The 24,636-nt window shown below is 36.6% G+C and overlaps 8 protein-coding genes across 8 annotated transcripts; 5 read left to right on the top strand and 3 right to left on the bottom strand.

Moving 5' to 3' along the window:
- Nucleotides 1-129: 129 nt before the first annotated feature.
- PRCAT00005828001 (uncharacterized protein) lies at nt 130-1,353 on the top strand (the record flags this gene model as incomplete). Its single annotated transcript, XM_062955929.1, has 1 exon — nt 130-1,353. The coding sequence occupies one exon, from the start codon at nt 130-132 to the stop codon at nt 1,351-1,353; it is 1,224 nt and encodes a 407-aa protein (XP_062812483.1).
- Nucleotides 1,354-1,517: 164 nt separating this feature from the next.
- On the top strand, nt 1,518-3,338 carry PRCAT00005827001 (DUF2264 domain-containing protein; the record flags this gene model as incomplete). Its single annotated transcript, XM_062955928.1, has 1 exon — nt 1,518-3,338. One exon carries the CDS (start codon nt 1,518-1,520, stop codon nt 3,336-3,338), a length of 1,821 nt encoding a protein of 606 aa, XP_062812482.1.
- Nucleotides 3,339-7,263: 3,925 nt separating this feature from the next.
- Nucleotides 7,264-8,844, bottom strand: PRCAT00005826001 (uncharacterized protein; the record flags this gene model as incomplete). The annotated part of the gene is made up of 1 exon (XM_062955927.1): nt 7,264-8,844. The coding sequence occupies one exon, from the start codon at nt 8,842-8,844 to the stop codon at nt 7,264-7,266; it is 1,581 nt and encodes a 526-aa protein (XP_062812481.1).
- A 1,052-nt stretch (nt 8,845-9,896) lies between these two features.
- On the bottom strand, nt 9,897-11,998 carry PRCAT00005825001 (uncharacterized protein; the record flags this gene model as incomplete). Its single annotated transcript, XM_062955926.1, has 2 exons — nt 9,897-11,447; nt 11,576-11,998. 2 exons carry the CDS (start codon nt 11,996-11,998, stop codon nt 9,897-9,899), a joined length of 1,974 nt encoding a protein of 657 aa, XP_062812480.1.
- Nucleotides 11,999-13,375: 1,377 nt separating this feature from the next.
- Nucleotides 13,376-16,534, top strand: PRCAT00005824001 (uncharacterized protein; the record flags this gene model as incomplete). Its single annotated transcript, XM_062955925.1, has 1 exon — nt 13,376-16,534. The coding sequence occupies one exon, from the start codon at nt 13,376-13,378 to the stop codon at nt 16,532-16,534; it is 3,159 nt and encodes a 1,052-aa protein (XP_062812479.1).
- A 369-nt stretch (nt 16,535-16,903) lies between these two features.
- PRCAT00005823001 (C2H2-type zinc finger protein) lies at nt 16,904-19,303 on the top strand (the record flags this gene model as incomplete). Its single annotated transcript, XM_062955924.1, has 1 exon — nt 16,904-19,303. The coding sequence occupies one exon, from the start codon at nt 16,904-16,906 to the stop codon at nt 19,301-19,303; it is 2,400 nt and encodes a 799-aa protein (XP_062812478.1).
- A 1,014-nt stretch (nt 19,304-20,317) lies between these two features.
- Nucleotides 20,318-21,421, top strand: PRCAT00005822001 (FAD-dependent oxidoreductase; the record flags this gene model as incomplete). The annotated part of the gene is made up of 1 exon (XM_062955923.1): nt 20,318-21,421. One exon carries the CDS (start codon nt 20,318-20,320, stop codon nt 21,419-21,421), a length of 1,104 nt encoding a protein of 367 aa, XP_062812477.1.
- Nucleotides 21,422-22,894: 1,473 nt separating this feature from the next.
- PRCAT00005821001 (uncharacterized protein) lies at nt 22,895-24,391 on the bottom strand (the record flags this gene model as incomplete). Its single annotated transcript, XM_062955922.1, has 1 exon — nt 22,895-24,391. The coding sequence occupies one exon, from the start codon at nt 24,389-24,391 to the stop codon at nt 22,895-22,897; it is 1,497 nt and encodes a 498-aa protein (XP_062812476.1).
- Nucleotides 24,392-24,636: the final 245 nt, after the last annotated feature.

Genomic DNA, 24,636 nt, shown 5'->3' with positions numbered 1-24,636 from the left:
TGGAGAATGTTCTTGGTGGGGGATAGCGGTCAACCCACCGATGGAGGGGATGATATTTAAAATTGTATAATACTATTCATATCTACAATCTTCCATCATAAAATGATTTGAACAGCATTACCAAAAACTATGGAAAACAACAAGGACTTATTAAAACTGATTGGAGAGAGGCTTCTTTCAGAGAATACAATCGCTAAAGTTTGGGGTATTGCTACCCTCACTTTAAACGATGCTAAACCGCCAATGCTGATGCCTGAATATGCTTATGATAAATACATCTACAGAGACGTAGATTATTGGACCTCTGGATTTTTTCCGGGATCAATTTATGCCTTGCTTGAAAGGGCAAAGAAATATCCTTCTAAATTTCCTTCGGAGAAGATTCATATACGGAAACTAGAATTTGCTGCAAGATGGTGGTCAGAAGCCCTTAAGACTCAAAAAGATAGGACTGATAATCATGATTTAGGGTTTATGATTCAACCATCTTTTCAAAGAGAATTCGAATACTGTGGTTCTCTTGAAGCAAAAGAATGTTTGGTCTCTGCGGCCAATGCTCTCTCAACAAGATGGAATGAAGACGTTGGCTGCATAAGAAGTTGGGATAAGGCAGTCAACAAAAGATATAAATTTGATGACATGGAAAGAGACTTTATTGTCATAATTGACAACATGTGCAATCTTGATTTATTGTATTACGTGGCTCATATAACGGGTGACTTAAGGTTATCGACCATAGCAACGAAACACGCGGAAACAACAATAAAGAACCACTTCAGGTTCCCAGAGTGGTCTAGTTTTCATCTTTTAAATTATAACAAAAAAAACGGTACAGTTAAAGGGTTCACTAATCAAGGTTACTCTGATGATTCTACATGGTCTAGGGGCCAGGCTTGGGGTATCTTGGGGTATGCTGAAGCATATCATTGGACAAAGCTGGAAAATTTTTTGAACGCTGCTAAAAAGCTAGGAGAATACTTTATGTCTCGCTTGCCAAAAGATGGTGTTCCTCCGTGGGATTTTGATGCGCCAACTTCTGACATCAAGGATGTTTCGGCCGCTATGGTGGCAGCATTGGGCTTTCTCAAAATATATGTAGAAACAAAATCTGAACTATATCTAAGCAATTGTTTAAAGTTAGTTAATGATTCACTTAATTTATCCTACGTCAATGACTCCGTTTTGCACGATGACGGCACCGTTGAAATGGGTGAAATTGACACGATTTTAAAACACTCAACAACTATTAATAATGCGGACGCGATCAACAAATATTTTGATCATGGGTTAGTTTATGCAGATTATTATCTATTAGTAATTGGTAATTTATTACTTGACCTAGATCTTATTTGATAAAAATATTTAGAAAAGCAGACAAGTTTGAATGTAACTCAGTAAGGTTTAGATGTAGTCACTACTTCAAAATTTATATAAAGGACCCCCACCAAATTTTGATATGCGTATATAATACAGTCTTTTTACGTTATCTTAAAGCGACGAACGATACATGAAAAAAAATGAAAGGCTCTTTTTCACCCTTCGGTGAGAACGATTTATTGACACGCCACGATGTCCAAAAAGCATGTTTAGACCTATTTTGCCCTTTGATAGAAGCGTTTTCCCCGGGTTGTGCTCGTGTCCGTCTCGATGAATCAGCTGCTGTATTTGATCAGGCAGCTTCTGACCTTGAAGGTTTTGCAAGGCCACTTTGGGGCATCTGCTCACTAGTTGCTGGCGAGGGTGAATTCCCCTATTGGGAAATTTATAGAAAGGGTCTTTCTAATGGTACAAATCCAACACATAAGGAATACTGGGGAGACCCGAGTGACAGAGATCAGAGAATGGTCGAATTTGCAGCCATTGGTTTCGCATTAGCAATGGTTCCAGAGCATGTATGGTATCCTCTAGATCCTGAATCAAAGTCCAACTTATTAAATTATCTTTTACGTATCCGTAAGTTGAAATTCACCCAAAATAACTGGATGATGTTTAGGGTTTTGATTGATTTGGGTTTGAAGAAAATTAATCATGATAACAATGATTCTTTGAGTGAAGAATACTTAGAAAAGATAGAGAGTTTTAGTCTCAAAGATGGCTGGTATGGAGATGGTTCTCCTTGCAATATTGACCACTATAACGCCTTTGCTTTTCACTTCTATTCGATTCTATATTGTAAGTTTAATCCTCAGGATGCTTCTAGATGCGAAAGATTTATTACGAGATCACATCAGTTTGCTCTACAATATATACATCTTTTTGATGCTAAAGGAGCGAGCTTGCCGATTGGAAGGAGCTTGGTTTATAGGTTTGCAACGGCATCCTTTTGGGGTTGCCTTGGACTTTTAGGTGAGAGTGAGGTATCTGGGTTAAATTGGGGAGTAATAAAAGGTCTTTATATGCGAAATTTAAGGTGGTGGGCCCAAAGACCTATATCTAGATATGGATCGAATATCCTTACCAAAGGTTATTCCTATCCACAGGATGCCTTACCTGAGACATACTCCTCTTCTCAGTCTCCATATTGGGCTATGAAAGCTTTCATTGCCCTTTCAATACCAGCAAATCATCCCTTCTGGACATCTAAGGAAGAGCCTTATCCTAAATATCCTAATATTATTGTTTTAAGCACACCAGGAATGGTTATATCACAAAGGCATGGTAACAATATAGCTTTAGTCTCTGGGCCCTGTCAGGAAAGCTTTATAAAATCTGTGAAGGAGAAATATTGCAAATTTGTTTACTCTACGCGATATGGCTTCAATATTGAGGGCCTGAACTCAAACTCTTTTGACAGTTCACTAGGAGTGAGTATCGACGGAGGACAAAATTTTGAAGCAAAATATAAAGGCAACTCTTATATTTTTGAATATGGTACCTATTCTCAATGGAGCCCTCATGATGGTGTTGCAATAGAATCATGGGTTATTTTTCTGGGAGACTGGCATTTGAGAGCACATAAGGTTTCGTCTGAAAGAAAGTTAAATTTAATTGAAGGCGGATTTCCCATAGACTCCACTGATGGAGTTGAAAATATAAAAGCTAAACTGAGTTGTGATTTACTTGAAATAACCAATGGTGTTGATATATCTATTATTGCAGACTTGTATTCAAACAGAGGATGTACTCATTCTTCACCGGAACCAAACACTAATATCTTAAAACCTCTTGTAACTGTCCCTCAATTGAAAGGAAGCTTAAGGGAAGGGGTGTCTTGGATAATGGGAGCTTTTCTTGGCATTCCGAAGGGTGTAAAAATGACTGAGTTGCCCTTACCGCCTACAATTCAAGATTTGGAGCGCTATCGTGACAGTGCCATGAAAGTAGGTTGTTCGCAATAAATAGAAATAACTCATCTCAGGAAGTTACGATCAAATTTATAATTGGTTTTTATTAAATAAATTCTACTTCTTTGATTTCATCTTCTAAATTCATGAATATTTAGATTTATGTCAATAAAGAAACTAAAACATATTTGATATATAAAACGATATTGATTATAGAACTGAATACCAAAGAGCAAGAGCAAGCGTATTATTGCAAACGTTTGAAATGCCTTAAAAAACACTCAGTTATTCAGTTCTTAGCATAGCTTTAGTACAATGCAGCACCGACGTCAGAAATTAAACCCCAAACACTTATTTATTTTCAATTTGGTAATCGTATCCGTGATATCAACACCATTAAGCATAATTGAAAGGTGATATGATATAATAGCATTTCCACACCATTAACATTGGTGCGAGTCAAAAAACAATGCAACCGATGCATCATTACTCTTGAAGAGAAATACTCACTCCATTCAAACATGTTTTGTTCCTTTCCGGCATCAATAGTGGCAAAAATCTCGGCCACTTATAACTTTGAATCTTCATCTCCCGCCACATTATCCTTCACAGAAATGCCTTAGCTTTATCAATTTCCCCCTTCATATCTTGGATTTTCTTGACTAAAGCTGAAAACGATCAATTGAATCAACCGAAATACAACTTGAAAATAGACGGAATCCTCCATCGCATGTACTAGCAGCTAAGCATGCCACATTATAACGACCCCATGTGACCAAAGCTCCTAGCAAAGAACCTATTGGATACCCTGCTAGTGACAACCCAAATAAGGTGGGTCTTTGAGAAGGGTAGGCACATTCTGTAAAGTATATCTCGGCAACATCACACTACAGACCAGTTCTAGTATCAAAAAATATACTTCCAATAATGATTCCAAAAATGTGAGGGGCGTTGTCGCATGATAGTCCTCATTAGTCGCTATTCACGTTCTTTGTGATTCTTCTTCCAAACAATCAAGATAACATGCTGATGAATAAAGTTGAAATTAAAGCCCAATAAATGCGCTATTGTTAATAGTACCTAAGCTAGTACCCAGTGACAGCTCTAAAATGACTTTGCCATGAAACTAAAGTTTGGTCATCATACCACCGCCATAACCATTAGCAATTTGATACTGCTGCCAACTTTATAAAATTCAATCTTGCCAAGTTCGGATGGTAGAACCATCATTTGTCTAATTTGGAGAGAACATCCGCTAAGGTTTTGTCATTCTAGATAATCGCTTGGGCTATTCAAGATCATACGGGGTATCCTTTAATGTCAAAGGTGATATTTCTAACTTGTTAGTATCTATGATAGCTAGACCATTCTTTGGGTCCATTGTCACTTTCATACGTTCTTTATTATTTTTAGTACTGACCCGAGGGAATAAGTCATATCGCATCTAGTTTCGTCACTATCTTTGATCATATGGTCGGATTCGAGCTGTACTCCATCCCCCATTTATTCATTTACCTAGATAAGAATTTAGGTCACATTGCAAAATATCCGGTGCTCATAACATACTTCATCTAGCGGGCTCCTCAATCTTCTCTACTTGTAAGATAATGTCAAGATGTTACCGTTTGGAAGCTTTATACCAAAAGATTACATTCCCCGAAACATAGTTAGTTTGATGTTACAATCATACCAGTTAGAAACTTGTACAAGAAACACACAGGTGATGACAGCAAATCATACTCCCATGGCACAAATGCTCAATCAAGAAATATTTGTGGTGATTCATCTAAAACTTCGCAATCGTCTATATGGTGTATTTCTACGAGGAGGATGCGCTAAGTGTACTCCGTCCTTAATTAAAAGGATAAATGAGTTTTGATCTCCGCTTGAATTGTTGTAACGAAGTGCAAATGGGTACTTCCTTTGAAAAAGTGAGTACCACAATCGAGTTTAAAAAGATGGAAGTACGATTATTAGAAAATTCTCTTTTAAGAAAAATTGAACTACATAAGAAGGCGTCAAATGATATAATCAATTGTGTGCATCTTGTATCTTTTGGTTAGTGTTCTTCCTTTATGTCCGACTTCGAGCTTTTCATTCTCTGGCGTGCAGATCAATGTCAATTTTCGGCTAGATGCAAAAACGGTTTTCTTACTTTTTTTTTAATTCTGTTTTTCTATTCTCTTCTTTTCTTCAAATATAAAAAGTACCTCAAGTAAATGTGATAAATAAAAAGACTGAGATGGTGTTGAAATCTATCGATGCTATTTTAGTATCTTCAACTTTATTATTAAAATGTCAAATGTTATACTCAGGACCTAGAAACTCACAGCGATATCTGAAATTTTGCACAGATGTGATATCAGCTGTAATATTCCAGTAGGTCAAGGAAGAGCCTTGGCATCTAACAAGAAAAGATGTTTCTTATTATGTTGTCGCAGTCAGAAAAACGATACCGAACTAACGTTCAAAATAACTTTACGTCCTCATCATTGAGGTTATGAGACGTTTCACAAGCACTCCTAACGCCTAAAATACATTGTCGTTTGATTTAGCCTGTATTGACATCCGCTAGACGTCATCAAGCACTTAAATTCACCTGCAGGGACGCTTACTTTAAGTTGTTGTTTGTGATCATCCTAGAGTATGCAATGACCTAAAGAATCGAAGCATTTGAACAACAGTTGAAGATTACAAGGTTTGGGGATGTACATCGATTTGCACTTCGATTTTCATATTTTATTGATTAGATCGATAGGAAACATGCTCAAGAATTTCAAGTTTTTCGCAGTCTTATAAGTAGATTACGTTCTGTACCGGGTTCTTCCCAAAATGAGTGGTGGAATAGGTGGTGCTTGCGGTGGGCTCACGATTTTTTTTCAAAATGTTTTTGACAATCTATAAACTCTATCGATAATTAGGGTGCTAAAAAGCTATATAATCACGATACCACTTTTCTAGAGGTATCCAAGTGGACATATCTCAACTGCATAAAGGAACCCCATTAAAACATGGAAAACACTGAGGCAGGAAAAATAAATGAAACTTCTTTCTCGCCTTTTAGTGAAAATAGCCTCTTACGACGCAATGAATTCCAAAAAGCATTTATACTTATCTCCTTTGATCGGGAATTTTCTCCCAATTTTACTCGCCTCCGTCTTGGTGGAAAAATGGCTCGTATTGATGAGAGGACTCTGACACCTCGAAGTTTCGCAAGGCCCTATGGGGATAGTATTCATTATTTGCTGGTGTGGTGAATTTTCCTATCGAGAAATATATAGAAAGAGACATTATGTGGCTTCAAGCCCCATACTTAACGAGGTTAAGAATCAAAGGGCCGAAATTTACTGAGTTTTATATGAAAACACTACTACACCTCTGAACTAAAGCTTTAAAAATCTCAGACATTCACCATCTTCGATGCCGGAACAGCTAAATTACTTCATTAGTCCCTTATTTTAGAATCTATTTTTCAGACTTTTGAAGTTGTCCTACTGAATTGAGCCAAATCAAAATCAATCAATCTTCAATATCGGCATAAAGTTTACATTTTGGTATAAATACGCTACAGCAAATTTGACACTTGAGCAAAAATTAAATTACACTTATCTCTATCCCATTATCCTATTTTATTATTGGGATTTAGATTCAGCTTTTTTAAGGCACTATTCCACCAGAGCAAGAAATATTGTAATTTTGTATCCTGTTATCCCTGAATATTAGATTTTTGGAGACAACGTTGTAAATTGAAAAGTGCATCAAGATTACCATTCTTCACCTATATCAAGGTACATGTTTTAGCTCTCTCGTCAGCCAAATTTCCTTACGAAAGAATGAGGAATATCAATTACCACGATACGTATGCCTTAAATTAGCAGGTTCCAAAAAAAAAAAGAAAGGTAAAAGGAGCTTCCTAATGAATATTCAATATCTCATTGCTAAAACTAATTCACTCATAAAGCTTTCTACTTTCGAAATATCAATCTTCTGTCGCGACTTTAGAAAGATAGTTTTTCTCGTATTCTTCAACAGCATTGTCATCAATAATGGGGTCACCAAATGCTTCGTTCATCTCCTCAAGAGATTTTCCTTTCGTTTCGGGGAAGAATAAAAATACGATTAAAAACATGCACACTAACCAAATATCATAAACAATATAATATTTCCACGAAATTTTTACCAATGCAATTGGATTTACATAACCATTAAAAAAACCGATAGCAGTTCCCGTTAATGAATAAATCTGAGAAGCCTTACCCCTAAGCGCAAAAGGAGAAATTTCTGTATAATAGGTAATTGCAACGGGAGAAACACAGTGGTAAAATCCCTGAAATAAGAATATCATAGCGATTGCGCCAGCAGCTAAAGAGTTACTTTTGAAATCAACTATTGAAATCCGAGCAGCTATAATGGTGTATATAACATAACATACACACATTGAAGCAAATCCAAACATGAACATTGTTTTTCTCCCGAAGAATCTCATTGCAAAACATGCACATATGTCACATATCAAACCCCACGCACTTATACCTAGGTTTATTTTTAATTTCGTGATGCCATCAGTGATATGGATTTCATTTAACATGATCGACAAGTAGTAAGAAATAATTGCGTTGCCACATAATTGAATCATTGGAGCAAGGCCACAGACTATGCATAATCTATGAATCATAGGCTTGGTGCTTATCCAGGTCTTCCAGCCCACTCTATTTCGTTTCTTTTCGGCGTCAATTGAAGCTGTAATTTCTGCCATCTGAAAATTAACTAGTTCCGACTCTGCATCACCATTACCATGATATTTAACAAAAAAGGCCCTTGCGACCTCAACCTTTCCTTTTGAAATCAAATATCGGGGAGATTCCCAACTAAAAAGAAAAATCAACAATTGAAGTAATGGGAAGAACCCTTGCAATAAAGAAGGAATCCTCCATGACCAAGTAGAGTTCTTTAGACCGCTTGCATTATATGGTCCCCAAGTAACAAGGGTACCAATTAAGGACCCAAGAGGATACCCAGCTTGAAGCAACCCCACAATAATTGGCCTATGAGTAGGATACGCAGATTCAGTCAAATAGACTTCAGCTAAAGCACCACTTATCGTGGTGCCTACACCAATAAGTACTCTTCCACCTACAAAACAGCCAAAGCTCGGCGCAGCTCCCTGTAGTACTGCTCCAACGATACAAAAGACCGAACCAATAATTATTGGCCATTTCCGACCCATATACTCTGCCATTGGGCTAATAAGTAAATTGACTGCCAAAGCGCCAATAGCAATTGAATTGTTCATCGTTCCTAAACGAGCTCCAACTGGATAATTAAAAAATCCTTGCCACGATGATAAAGTCTGGAGATTGTTCATCATACCACCATCATAGCCAATAGTGAGTTGGGTAACAATACATGCCAGCAAAAAGAAATTTAAAGTGACTAAACTTTTGTAACGATACCAAGGTTTATCTAAATGGGGAAGAACTTCTTCCAACTTTTTTCCTCTTCCTGAATTGTCTGATCGAATGCTACTGATGAGCACCTCAGTATTAGTCTTGTTCTTCATAATAATATTTTAATTGTTAATGTTAGTTGTTGTATAGTGAGAACTATATATCAACGCTTTTTGAAGCTTTATATGCAACTTTGTTCCCCCATTATATTTATGTCCTCTGGCTCAAAATCGCTTATCAGTACAGTCCCCACCAAATAACGAATCCTTGCAAAAGGGTTACACTTAAATTGTTCTGAAAAAGTTTCATGACCTTGAATGCTGTAAATGTAACAAGTAAGAAACAGAGTAGACAGTTTACTGAATGTAACCAGGAAGGTATCTAAAAACACTCTTTGGAACCGAGTATCGTATGATTTCACGTGTTAGAGGCACGCGCAAAGTATTATCTTGCATATTCTTTTGGTGGGGTGGATTATATGCAGAGAATAAGGTCGCACATAATTTTGAGATTATTCCTTCCAGCCCATCTAAAAAAGATAATAAGCAATAGGAAAAGGGAAGCAGTATAAGAATAAATCAATAATGGAAAACCCTAACCCTTCTGAAATTAATATCTTGAAATAATAGCAAGCAGTTGCTCAATTTTCTTTTATGATAATGGTGGAAATGTCTCTATTACCTAAAGATTAGCGTAATAATAGATCAAGATCAAACAATACTTTTCAAGACCAAAAATAACCACTAAGTGGAACTTGATACCGGTTTGGAAAATTCTTTGTAAGTGGCATAATTCTAAAGCATAGTTTTCAATTGATAGTTTTTGGAACCTCATAATTTTTATATCAAAAATTTTTTTTTCAATTACTTCTAAAAAAATTTCTTTTGAAGCACAATTAAGTCTCTTTTTGTCTTATTACAGAAAGCGTTTACAAAAAGATGTCAATAACATCCTGGAGTAGGAGTTAAATAAAGTGAGAATCTACCTGTAAATGTCTCTGCTTTTATATTCTCACTGAAATGGAATATGTTGTCATAACGCTCCTACTTTACAATAATTCGTACTACTTTACTCTCAATTAAACTAAAAGTTATCTTGTTAAACGGCACATAAAAATAATCAAATTTTGATTTTCTAAAAACAACCCACTCTCTTGAAACAGCCTTCAATAATAAGTTTCAATATTTTTAAGCCAATAAAAATCTATGTCCTGCTTGTAAGTCTTACATTCCTTTGTACAAAGAAGCTTCCAGTCTTCCAAAGCAGCCTCTTCAAAGAAGTAGCTAGCGTTGTCTTTATATGCAGACACCTGAATAGTAGAAGAGTTCATCAAATTAGGATTTCTAACGACGAGATTCGAGATCCCTGTATTTGGGGTTTGGACACAGCTACTAATTCCAGTACAAGGATTAGCAGTAACGACTTCAAATTCGGCACTTTCAGGTAAATCAATGTTCACATAAAGATATGTACCATTGAATTCCAATCTCGCTAGCCTAGTTGATAATAAAGTAATTTTTGCCCTGGTGTGCCATGATGTTAACGAGTCAAGAGGGCGTGCAGCTTTAATTTCGTCTCTCAAAATCATTTGATTCTTGCCATTTAACTTGATTCCGCGTAATACTGAGTCAGCATGAGAATATGATTCGCTAAGGTTAACAACTGCATAAAACCCATCAGTAGTGATACCGGAAGAAACAAGGCTATTGTTTGCATTGATAACCTGGTTCTCAAATTCAAGATTATTTTGGCGTTTATCGGAAATTGCTAATGTGTTTGCTCCTTGCGTTTGGGTTCTGTAATAATTCCATCTTTGCATATCATCCCAGTATCCTGCAACACTGTAGGTCTCAGAGCCTAAAGTCTCAGTCCAATTATAGCCGTCCGTCTCCAACATAAAGCTACCGCTATCGAGATGGCCATGTGATAATCCATTATTACCTGCTCTAAGGGCAAGAAACCAAGGGTTATCACTATCTGACCAAGAGGTTCTATATGTCACGGTTTGCGTGTTGTTTCCTACAAATAACCTAGAGTAGTCTTGAAGTGTCTCCGTGGGAGGGTAATACCATAGAGCACCTCTGTAGTCCGAAGACAACCTCGCTAATGAGTATCTCTCTAGCAAAGTTTTAAGATACCTCTTTTTTCCAGACTCTCCAGACTTTTGATCTAAGTAAGCAATGGTCCATAATTCACCAGTAGCTGTGAATTGGGATGTTCCATCTCCCCATCCAAAGATATTAAAATTATATCCCAACAACATGGCCATCCAGGCATTAATTTCATCTAATCCACTGGTTAGTCCTAAGCCCCAATCATATCCAATTGCAGTATCTATGCCGGATAATACCAAGCCCAAGTATGAAAAACCATATAACGCATAACTATAGCCCTCATACCAGCCACCATCAGGAGCCAATGCCTGAAGAGATAGCTCTAACTTTGGAAGAACGAAATCTAAAAGGTCTTCTGCTTTCAGTCTATTGGAGTCTATAACAGTTAAAGCTCCCAATAAAAGACTGCCGTCGCAAATTAATGCCCAATTGTTTGTGTGGTATGACCAATTGTCTGCAATAGTCACCCCTAGCCCGGCATCAACGAAGTTATGGGTGATAGCAGTTTCTATTTCTTCTCTTACAGTGTCGTTCAAGGCATCATAAATCCAATCATAAGCTAAGCAAATAGTCTGACTAGTCAAGTATTCATAAGAAATCACCTAAGTACGATAGTAGCCCTTTAAAACAACTATTTAGAACTCCCTATAAACCTCACAAAATTTTTTTCTTTTAGCATTGAATGTTAGTGTAGAATACAACGTTGGCTGCAACTTTTTTTTAAGGATACTCTAAATGAATCATAAGCTAAGCAAATAGTCTGACCCAAAATTGCGGTGTCTAGGAATTGGGTTGTGTACCAGGTATCAAGCCGAGCTAAGGAAAGTAGCTGTTGCTCGACCCAATCCGAGTACTTTGAGTCATTTGTGAGACGATATGCAGTGGCAATCCTTAAAACATTAGCATAAACCACTGATGTGCCATTGTAAATATTGGTATTAGTTCCAGTATCTGCATCTAGGATGAGATTGTTCAAATACAGTTGAAAAAAAGAATCGGTTTCATTATAAGACTTGATTTCTGCGACCCTTTCTTTTGTAAGAATAAATCTAGGATGACTTTTGATGTTGCTAAGTTCAGAAAAGTCATAGGCCGAACTAAGGTATGACAATTCTAAAAAGAATAAACTCAGAGCTAATTTGATGAATTTCATTATCCATTCAAAGTTTTAAAAGCATATTTTAACTTGCTTTTATATCCAGGCATTTTCTTTCAAAGCACGCCACCAAAGAAGAGCATCACAATAAAGGTTCAAATGAAATTGAGTAGAAACATTTCCAATTAAGCGGCCTCTCTAGAAAGTTTCATCATCGGGAATTAATGATTCGGTCGATATTGCATAACTCTTATCTTATCTAGTTACCTCATTTGGAAGGTCATATAGTGGGAAATGTGGGGGTTGTGGGAGAGTAATGCGGCAATAATGTAAATTTCGAATGTCGTCTATAAATCTACAAATCAAATGACTTTCAATCACTAAACTCAGCTATGTCAGATATTGAAATATTATTGATATTGAGAACCGTTGTTTCCTGATCAACCATCACAAAAGTTTGGAATGTATGTTTTCTTGCACATGACCTTGCGAGTCCACTCAAGAAAATGCCCCAATACTCTTATAATGGACCTAGGGATTTTTCCTGGCCCCTTTGTTTATTACTTAAGAGAGCTAAAAAGTATCCAAAGCGGAAACATTTATCCATTCAAATTGACAATGCTGCAAGTTAGTGTGCAGATAACTTGAGAAATTAAATATACTGGATTGATGACCATGGCCCTGGGCGCTTACTTCAGCCAGAAAGGAAAATGAATTCTTCAGATCCACAAAAGGTATATATTGACTGCTTTATCTCTTTGGTAGAAAGTTATAATGAGGACATAGGGCGCATAAAATTGGGACTTATCTAAAAATAAAAGATACGTTTAAGAAAAGCATAACAGGGGCCCACCAATGGACGAAACAAGAAAAATTCCTTGAAACGGCCATGAATCTTGGGAGGACTTCCTTATCAGGTTACCTAACGATGGAGTTCCTCCCAAGATTCTGATGCACCAGATCATGAAATAGAAGATGTATCTCTAATAATTGCAGCAGTCAGAATTTGAAATTTTACTCCGAACATAAGGAACTTTTAAGAAAGGCATTGAGTTTAATTAGAGATTACCCAGCTTTGTTTTATCAGGACCTGCAAAGTTATAGCAACGGCAATGTAGACTATTCGTATAGACACCGTCCAAAAGAATTCGACTACTCAAAATAATCCTCTCACTTTACTCGATGTTCAAAATCTGCTTTCGTTCATGCTGATTATATTGGAAATATTTTATTTAGGCTTGGCTTATTTAATTGGTATTATTGATCGGATCTTTATCAGCGATATACGTTGTTGGTTTAGTGGTAAAATTATTATGCCCTTTTTTGACTTGAGAATTTTTACGCCTTAATCTCGTGAGTTCTGTTGTTATTATTCTTCAGTCGGAACTAAATGTAATCGAGGGTAGCATTTGTCTTCTACAATATCTTAGTGCCATGACTATGAAATATGGTGGGGGATGTGCTTGCAATCCTCCACCATATGTGTACGTTATTTTATATTTAATTAGACTCACGTATTTTAGTTTACGAATTTTCTATATTTCCTGCCTAAGTATTATGAATTATTCCACTGAATCATTAAAAGCGGTACTTTGCGATCCAGAGATAGTCCAAATAAATAGATTGCCCGTTAGAGCTTATTACTTACCAAAGGAGTGTCTTACTCTTAATGGTCGTTGGAATTTCCACTATGCTGAAAGTCCCGAACTTTCGCCATTACCCTATGATGGAGACTTTAAATTCACTGAGAGAATTACTGTTCCAGGCCATTGGCAACTTAATGGATACGGGAAACCAAATTACACTAACGTTCAATACCCATTCGCTGTAGATCCTCCAAACCCACCTACGCACAACCCAACTGGTACATACTATAGAGAGTTTGTCGTACCGAGACATTGGCACTCTGACGAATTTAGATTACGATTCGAGGGTATTGATTGTTCTTATCATGTTTTTTTGAATGAGAATTTAGTTGGTTACAGCGAGGGAAGCAGAAATCTGGCAGAATTTGATGTCAGCGGGCTATTGAATACAGAAGGAACTAACAGCCTCTGGGTAAGGGTGTATCAATGGGCAAGTTCTTCATATATCGAGGATCAGGACCAGTGGTGGCTTAGTGGCATCTATAGAGACGTTTATCTTCTTGGCTTTGATAAACTAGGTTATATTCTGGATTTTGTTGTAAAAACAGACTTAGACGAATCCTATGTCAATGCTAAACTTATCCTTGACTTAGACGTACACACTCATGGGGATGCTCAACTCAATATGCTCTTGAGCGATCAAGAAAAGAATCATGTCATTGACGAAACTTTTTCTGATGTTGAAAAGAACTTCAAGAAGACCTTTCATATCAAAGGGCCACAAAAGTGGACGGCAGAAACACCTTATCTTTATAATTTGAGCTTAGCAATTTATGTTGATGGTAGAGAAACAAACTTTTTGACACAAGAAATTGGGTTTAGAAAAGTCGAAATTAAAAGCTCAAAAATAATGGTGAATGGTGTTGAAATTTTATTGAAAGGAGTAAATAGACATGATCATCATCCGAGATTTGGAAGGGCTGTACCACTAGATTTTATTGAACGTGATTTACAGATTATGAAAGCCCATAATATTAATGCGATTAGGACATCACATTACCCAAATCATCCGTTATTTTATGAACTTACGAATAGATATGGTTTATGGATCATGGATGAGGCAGATTTAGAGTGTCATGGATTTTTTGAGGCGGTTAGAAGACCCTTAGATGGATCTAATGATATCGAATACAAGGAAAACAAGCAGGAATTGTATCAAATGGCATCTAAATTTTCTTCAGATAATCCGGCTTGGAGAACTGCTTATTTGGATAGAGCTGAACAGCTCGTGAAACGTGACATAAACCAACCATCTGTTATTTTTTGGTCCCTTGGAAATGAATCATTTTATGGTAAAAACCTTATTGAAATGGCTCTTTTAATTAGGAAACTAGACCCAACACGATTGGTACATTATGAGTATGACTTAAAAGGTGAAATAACAGATGTATATAGCAGAATGTATTTAAGCTTTGCGACTTTAAAAGAATATGCCGAACAAGAGCAGAAACCAGTTATCCTTTGTGAGTTTGGACATGCTATGGGTAATGGACCAGGACTGTTGAAAGATTATTTTGATATGTTTTATAAGTACGACAGACTCCAAGGTGGATTTATCTGGGAATGGTGCAACCATGGCTTAGAAGGATATATAGATGACAAATTTGCTTATTGTTACGGAGGGGATTTCGCTGATATCCCAAATGATGGAGAATTTATTATGGATGGGTTAGTAGACTCAACTCACGACCCAAGTCCAGGGTTGGTTGAATATAAGAAAGTGATAGAGCCGTTTGCCTTTGAATTTAGGAGCAAGAAAATCTATATCACTAATTTGTTTGATTTTAGATCATCTAAAGACTTTCGTTTTCTCTTCAAGATCACTGAATATACTGCTTACAGCTATGAAGTCATCAAAGAAGGTATTTTAGAAGTTCCTTGTATTTTTCCTAGAGAAGTAATAAGTATCGATCAACCTGAATTGTCATCGATGTGCAATGTGATTTTGTTAATTGAAGTGAAGCCAATGCTTGAACAACTCGGGATACCCAAGAACACATTAATCGCTTGGGGACAATACGAGTTAAATAGAAGAACTGGACTTGCGAAACATTGCAGTACCCTAGAGCCTTCCCATTTTAACGTAAAGGAATCTCAAAGAAATATTGTTGTCAAGCTGGAATTATCTTATTTCGAATTTTGTAAAAAGCGCGGACTGATTGTGAGCTGGAAGAATAATGGGGAGGAATACTTAATTCCGGGTCATAACAATTTGACATTTTGGAGAGCTAGTATCAACAATGATGCTGAAGCGGATGCAATTCATTGGAAAAAATTTGGTTTGCATATGATGCGTCTCAACGTAAAATCTGTGCAGCTAGAGGAGTTTCCAGGAAATGCAATGATTTGCAAAATAACGGTCGATTCTTTCATCGCTCCCCCATCGTTAGCCTGGGGCTTTAAAGCCAAGCAGATTTATGAAATTTATAGTGATGGTTTAAAAGTTAGAACTGTATTGAGCGCGAGTGCATTTCACAGATCTTTTTTACCCGAGAGTTTACCTCGACTCGGCTATGAATTCTCGATCAATGAAATAGGTGACAGCGTAAGATGGTTTGGTAGAGGTCCAGGTGAAAGCTATGCTGATAAAAAACTTTCTCAAAGGATTGACGTGTTTGACGTTGACTTCAAGGATTTGAACTACTCATATGAATATCCCCAAGAGAATGGAAATCATGAGGATACCGAATGGCTAATTTTAAAAGCAGAATCTAAGAAGGATCTTTTAATCCAAGCAGACAAGAAATTCGGATTCAAACTTTCCGACGAATACAACTTACAAAAAGCCAAACATCCATTTGATGTACAGCACGGAACTAGGTATATCAGGTTAGATTATAGACAGCACGGTGTTGGAAGTGAAGCATGTGGTCCTCCTTTACCAAAAAACTATAGATTTACTTTTGAAGAAAAAATAAGTTTCGATTTTGACTTCATAGTTATTTAGGTATGTAAAGCATATAAGATATATCTTTACCAAATTGGTACCATTACGTTACATTAAAAATATTCTGAGTTATGTCTTTCTCATCGAAGTTGGAGCGGGGACTTGATCGAAGGTTATTTCAATTCTTACTGTATTTTTTTTTTTTAGAAAGAACAGAAGATCTCTCATTATTAGAAATATGTAACAGGAGAAGCCTAAGCTCGATTGAGTATTCATGTCATGAGAAGTCTGGAACCATCCTTGACATCAGCGTAGAAGAGTCGTGCACGTCGATATGCCTCTCAACCTTTAAATTAAGGCAAGATTTCTCACTAGAAGTAAAATCCCTTTAAGTTCCACCTGATTTATTGATATGACTCAGGCGCTTATATGACTATGAGGCAAAATATAGCTCTGGTTCCTGATGCTAAGTCTTATTCTTGTGAGGAACAAGGTTGCAACAAATCTTTTCAAAGATCTGATCATCTAGCTAGGCACAGACAAAATCATACTAGGAGTTCCTTATACGCGTGCAACTGGCCAGGGTGTAACAAGCAATTTGTTAGAAAGGATGTTAGAAAAAAGCATTTCGAGAGGCATCAAGCAAGAGAACATAGCAAAAGTTTGAAAAAGAGCCGACCGATACGGTTTTTAAGCTCCGAGCTGACCTTCTTATCAGAAAGTCACAGTCATAATGATGGTGTTTTTCCCAAAGTAAAAGGTGTAAATTATGAAAAAGGAAGTTCAGCAGAATTAAACAATAATATGAAAGGAAAATTGGATAGAATGAAATTACTGTTCAACGGAGAAAATACTGCGAATACTAATGAACTTTTACCAAGAGATCAATCAGTAGCTGAGGGAATTCCTGATATTTCTTCCCTGATTCTACTTGATTTGAATGAAAGCGACAGAGCAAATCATCTGCTTCCCGATCTAATGTCCTGGTTGTTTGATGACACATCATATTCGATGGAGAATCGTTATTCATCATTTAATGTTATGGACTATTCGCCTAATTCTGCATTTAACGAGATGTTAAATGCTTCTCCATATTATGCTACAAGTGACCAAACAGGAGTGGATCGCGGATCCATAGACAAGATGTTGAAATATATACCTAGTCTAGAATCTAACCCTGATTTTCGAGTAGAACACATCGAACTTTGTCTTGAAAACTACTGGCTTGTATTCCATGTTCAATACCCAATTTTACATCGATCCTCATTTTCTGCAAAGGAAGCTCATCCTTTACTTTTGTTGAGTATGATCGCTATTGGTGCTTCTTTTGTGTCACACGTGCAAAACGATTTTTCCTTATTTCAAAATGCCCATCATCTCGCTGACAATATTGCTGTTCCGCTAAGGTGGAAAATATTTTCGGCCGTTGATTCGACACCCCCTGCTACCCCATGGCTCATTCAAAGTTTGATTATTTTAGAATGTTACGAAATGACAAGCTCGACACGAATTTTGCATCAAAGAGCATATTTACATCGTGGCCTAACTTTTCAGTTATTAAGGAGAAGCCCATTCTTAGGCTGTGACCGATCGACTTCATCTAAGCATGAAGAGAAATTGGATGAAGAAGGAGACGCTTGGAAAAGATGGATTGAAAGTGAGTCTTTAAAAAGATGCGCTTTGATGGCATGTTTAATAGACGCTACTCACGCAATAATTTTTGGGCATGAGACCGTTGTTTCAATCCAGCAGGTTAAGTTGTCATTGCCTTGCGATGACACTATTTGGGAGATGTCGAGAATTGACAAATATAATTTGCCACCCCAGACGGAAACTATCAAATTTCTTGCTGCGATATCAAAACTACTTCACAATGAGAAATTTGAAGTTGGGCCCTTTAGCAGGAAAGTCGTCTTTGCTGGCCTACTTATGGTAGTTTTTCTGATTGAAAAAGAAAATTTTCACATCAAGATGCTTGAAAATGAGCGTACAAGAGAGTCATGGAAGGATACAATTTTCAATGCAATGAATTTTTGGCTAGATAGTATATGCCACGGATCATGCTGCGATGGAAGAATTACTTTTTACACCCCATTTGGCGACAGACCTAAGCTAGCTAGCTTTGAGGACTCCGCTTGCAAGCTTCCTCTCTACCATGTATCACAGGTATTCCTTCGTCTCAGTCAATACGATTGTATAATATATGCTGGTGCACCAAGTCGGATGAACGTGAAAACAGATGTCGCTGACTATGAAGCTGTCAGTCGTCGAATTCACGAATGGGCGGTATCGCCAAGCGGAAAGATCTCGGTCATACATGCTTATAAGTTTATTTCAGAAATCTTATTAGTAGGGCCCAAAGACATGTCTAGAGTTTACGAACCAAGAACTGATTGCTTACTTTATCGTCCTAATATCGTTGCTTCATTAGTTTTTGTAATATGGGCATATAACTATTGTTTGGAGGGCCCTGAAGGTTTTCTTCTAGAGAACATAAGCTTTAAGTCCATTGAAGAATTAGCAGAAAGCTCCAAAATTAACGGTTTTGATTATCTTAGGAAAATAAAAGGTATTTTCTCTAACTTCTTTACAACAAATGATTTTCGAAAAATGGAAGCTGCCGACACTTGTGCAAGTATATTAAATAGTATTTCGGGGAAAAATCACACAGTAGGGCTCCTCAATTTGTTCTATACTGAGTATGAGAAATGCGAGTCCCATATTTGCCAAGAATATGCAAAGCTCATGGGGCACTGCATTAAGAGGAGCCTTGGATACAAAAATATTGTTTGTGAAGACATGTACGAATATTCAACCTCTAGTTGCTAGTATGGCTGTTGATGAGACCCATTTTATTTTATTTACGCTATGTTATCCATAATAGATTCTGTAATGAAGTTCATTTTGCAGAATTATGATGAGCTTCAAAGGGTTTCCGTCGCATCAAAATAGGTTGCCTTCAAAAAATTATTTACCTTTCTTAAAGCGAACTATTTCTTTCAATTGACTCTCAAAACCTGTGTCAATTAACCAAACGTCCTTTCTAGACGCTCAGGCTGTAGTTTTGTAAAAGGGAAACAAACACAAACCAAATTGAGGTTTAGATATGACATATTACGGAAGATTTGATGTACTGAATTTAGGAGACGTATGCTTGGCACCATGTAGCCATTATACGAATTTAAAACATTGTTTATATAGCTTTGAAGAGAAATATAACTATCAGTTTTCTATTTGATAATTATGGAAGCCATCATCTTAGCTGTCAGTTAAATTTGGTAAGAACTGTTCAATGTTAAGAATACTCCTTACTTATCATCTCATAACTAGTTTTGTTAATCCTTTTGTAATTTTATTACCACAGTGTTTTATGTTGGATCTGGATTATTTCTGGGGCTTTCATGGCACATCAGATTGTATTAAACAGACATCAGCTTTTTTCAAATCATATACTTCAATTTGTAGAAATGCATAATCTAGTACATGAAAGGGTATGGCTTTTTGTTTTACTACATTATTGAACGTTTTTCGTATATTTTCCTATGAATATAGGACAAGCAAAGCTGATAAAGGAGTAGAAGCTTTGAGAATATTTTCTGCCTTTCAAAATAGTATAAAAGTTTTTATTTGTCCAACTATGTGTTGCGAAAGGACTCCAAAAATGGTTAAATAAAAGCTTCTTATTTCTTTCCTGTTTCATTATCTCCTTCCTTTAGATAATGCGTGGTGCGAAATCTTCGTATAAAATGCCCAAATAGGAAAAACCCCAATACTATAAATATTGCAAGTCTTCCCTTAGATATTTATCCGAAACCATTTAAATCAAAGATTGATCTTAAAAAGATGGCATACAAGTTAGATCAAACCTTTCAGGACCGCGAGATCGTTGTTTTGGGAGCCGGAATAATTGGATGCGCAATAACTAGGACTCTATTGCAAAAAGGGTTCAAGGTGACTACAGTTGCAAAGCACTTGCCTGGAGACACCGACATATGGTATGCATCTAACTGGGCAGGCGCTTTGTGGCATGGAGGACGTTCTTTGCCTAATGATGATCAACGATACATGCAAGCCGTGTCGTACAGACAATTTATGAGTGATGCTCGAACCGACCCTAAATGTGGAGTGTGTGTCATAGGGGTAGAAGAATTTTTTGAGAAGAGGCCCGATACTTTAGAGCAGTTATGGTATTCTGGGGTTAATCCTAAATTTAGAGATATGGATAAATGCAAATATGAAGATAAACAATTTGAATATGGCTGTGAGTACGAAACAGTTTCAATTGAACCACCTAGGTATCTTCATTTTTTAAAGAATGAAATACAAAAATTGGGCGGAAATTTTATCCGTAAGGAGATAAAGTCGGTAGATGAGCTTTACATTGATTTTCCAAATACAATAATTTTCATCAATGCCTCAGGAGTTGGTCCTAAGTATATTGAAGGATTGTACGATGAAAATAGTTTTCCCAATAGGGGACAAAATGTTTTGGTCAAAACAAAAACAGATAAGGCATTCAGCAGAAATGGAAATGAGTACACGTATGTTATTCCGAGACCTTTGCAAGGGGTTGTTGTTTGTGGAGGCGTGAATCAAGAAAATCAGACCCATTCAAATATAGATAAGGCAATAGTTGAGGATGAATTAAGAAGGGCAAATAAGTTGGCGCCTGATGTCGTTTCTGAGGACCCTGATATAGCAGGATATATTGTTGGTATTCGTCCTGCAAGAAAAGGAGGATTTCGCTTAGAGAAGGAAAAAGTGAAAGAAAACAAATTCATATTACACGCTTATGGTTTTAATGGCGGAGGCTATTCCTTTTCTTATGGTGCGGCTCAAGTTTTAGAAAGAATGGTTGAGGATTTAGAGCAGGAGTTTTGCGTAAATCCAAGACTTTTAGAAGTTAAAACTGCATACCTAGACAAGCGCAGTCCTGTAAGATTGTAGCTGAAAAAATAAATTACCAGCGGCCCTTTCAATCTCCAAATTATAATTTTGGGGCTTTTCCGGAATAGGATTTGGCTTCGCATTCCATTTTTCGCAACCTTTCAAACTCAGCTTTTCGTTTATCGACTTTTTTTTCGGATAAGTCAAGATAATCGCACTTGACAATTCTAACAAATAAAATCAAGATTTTGTTCTATGATGTTCCTTCGCTACTCAATTGGTAGACATTTTATGTAAAATTGCTATTTAAAAGTCAACAGCAAGTAGAATTTACCTTTATATTATACTCTTAAGAAATTACCTATCACTTTTTCATTAAAAGTCCTTCGTTGTTTTAGTATAGATACGATAGAGGTATGTCGCTGCGAAGAGTCCTATTCATGGTATTCGTTGTATTTCTTCCATCGCGTTGCGTTGCATTTTGATTTGTTTATTTACTCATCATAAACAATCTCATCCAGGTTTATTGTAGTTCTACAAACTAAGAAGAACCCAATATTGCTGGAAAAAAACCCGAATGTGAAACTTCTTCAGTAGAAGGTCCCTTTGTTCAGAAGTCAACAATAAAGTAAGCAACTAACTTTTAGCAGTTGCAATAAAGCTATTCGCCTTGACGTTAATCACACTTGTGAATTACTCTGCAAGAAAATGTGAATTACCCTCTTGGACAAAATGATAATAACGCTAATTAGCTCCTTGAAATGAGTCTCTAGATTGAAAGGTCAACTTTAAATTTACCTATTTTTTTTCTGAACTGCAATATGTTCCTTTCACTATAAACACTTCTCAAAGATAGGGGCTATGGTGCGTCAAGTCGAGCACAAGACAATCCAGCGGACGTTAAAAAAGACGCCTGAGACTGAGGAATATTCTGTTTTGGACAACAAAAAATAATGTTTGCTCTTCAGGTTTATAAAAGCTTATAAAAGCCTAAGGCAAGGCATTTTCATGTCGGAGCGTTCATCTCTCGCTTTAATTATTTTTCAGTTCCATAGTTTTTAGTCGACAAAAGAAATAACGATTACTAAATCTGCTCATGTATGGGTGGATTGAAAAAAAAATATCGATAATCACCCAATTTTCATTCCTATATTTCACCATCATTATAAAAAGTGCATAGCTTGCCTGATAAAGTCACTGCAATATACGATATAGATAGTATCTAAAAGAATCGTTATTCGAATAGAATAGGCAATGTGTCAGCAAAGTTAATTCATTAGATACCAGCTATTTCGCCGGTCGAAAAAGCTTTAAGTTTGTCTTTCGAATAGGAAGTTGTGACCGGAATTTCAAACAATAACTAGAGTCAAAAAATTATCAAAAGGGAGTAACGATTTAAGTATACACTAGAGCCTTTTCCTAAAAGAATGCGCCAAGCTTCAGTTCCTATATGAGATCTGTCAAATGGTAATATACTATAAGTTCGTCGATACTATTAGTTCGATCGTGACATTAGGATGATTGATATCTAGTTCACTGTATTTTATGCGATACAGAATCATCGTATGAAAATATTACTTTACAAAGACGAAGAGCTGACCCAGCAAACCACCAATATCCTCTACTCCTTTCTAGTAGTGCAGCGCATCTGTTCATCATTTCGCTAAAATAAAGGCCAAAATTCGTTTTTGCCTTATCCCTTTCGTTAATGTATGTCTTGGATTCAAGTTGCATTAAAGCAATGACATGAACTATTGCGTGAACGACTAGAATGTGATGTATAACCTCCGTTGATTCAGCTATTTCCACGATTTCAGAGGAATAGTAATGAATCTGATCTATGTAGTTGCCTCTTGACTTGACTTGCTCACCACTAAGTTCAATGCTGTTGACCATTAACGACATGGCATCGACTTTGGAACGAAGATATAATATGCAGACATATGCATGGGATAATAACAAAAACTTTTGGAACTTGACTTCTATAAGGTTTGCATCGTCAATTACGAAGCTAAATAAGTCCTCTTCTAGTGTCCAATCATTCGTTGTCCTGTTTTTTGGAGGGCGATATAAAGAACACTGAATACGATCAATTAACCGACAAATACGTATCCAAGATCGAAATATCATATAGTCAGACTGCTGATACTCTCCTTCATTAAAGTCGATTAAAGTTAATTCATCAATCATCAAATCAGCAACATTATAGTACATCTCCCTCCCACAGGTCGCTGAGACAAGACGGTCACAGCAAAAGGAAACCCAAAATAGTCTTCTCAAAAAGTTTTTTCCATACAGAACCTTTTTAAATGATGAATGCAGGTGATCTGCTTGATTAGAGGACATTGATATTCCATTAGATCCACTAATATTGGTGATAGCTAATTCTCCACATAAATTGCAAGCTTTAGTAACGTACTCCTTCGATGATGTAGCTCCGTTTATACCTTCTTCGTGCATTGATAATAGTAAATACGACTGAATCAAAGTAATCTTATTCGTTTCCAATAGTTCTAATTGTTTACAGCGTTGGTAAAAATGGTGTAGCCTAGGACGAATATCTTTTTCATTTTGTAATGAATCAAATCGAATTGCACTTAAAAAAATTGCATTCAATAATATTAAAGGAATACTTTTGATGTCATCTAGGCTCTTTCTATCAACCACAGGATAAAAGGGATAAATATTGCTGATATAGAGCAGAATCAAACGTCTTTGCTCTTGAATTGGAGGAACACTAAATGCATCCTTGCTACGGAGAAACTTTTTGAATTCTTCATCTAGGTGGTTATTTTCGTAATTGTTCTCCTCATGTACGCCTCTCCATGGGTAGTAAAGACCTAAATCATCGCCATCAAAGCAAAGGAAAGAATCCCTGCTCAAAAGCAGGGCTAAAGGTTGTGTTGCACAAATAAACTGAGGTTTCCTCTGGTCACTGTTTTGAAATATAGATTCATATATGCGTTCTCTTTCATCTTCCTTGTCGAACATATTTCCACGATCAACTTTGATATTATTCCCATCGTTCATACTGTTGGGCCAAACGCACTTCAAAGACTTGTCTAGACATTGCTTGCAGCTTGAAGTACCTTGGTCTATTTTACATCTTTTGTGAAGCTTTCGGCAACGTTCGCAAGCTATTAGTGAACGCTAGAATAAAATAACGTTAGTATACACCTCTAACAATATGGTACTTTCTTCAATAACTTACCGTTCGCTTGGATACAGAATATTTAGATATTATAAAGCCAGACATTTACCTTTACCGTAACCTA

This window comes from Priceomyces carsonii (assembly GCF_900007245.1).
Source record: "Priceomyces carsonii strain CBS4050 genome assembly, scaffold: Debaryomyces_carsonii_scaffold_7, whole genome shotgun sequence".
NCBI classification, from domain to species: domain Eukaryota; kingdom Fungi; phylum Ascomycota; class Pichiomycetes; order Serinales; family Debaryomycetaceae; genus Priceomyces; species Priceomyces carsonii.
This window is presented reverse-complemented; position numbering and strand designations above follow the sequence as displayed.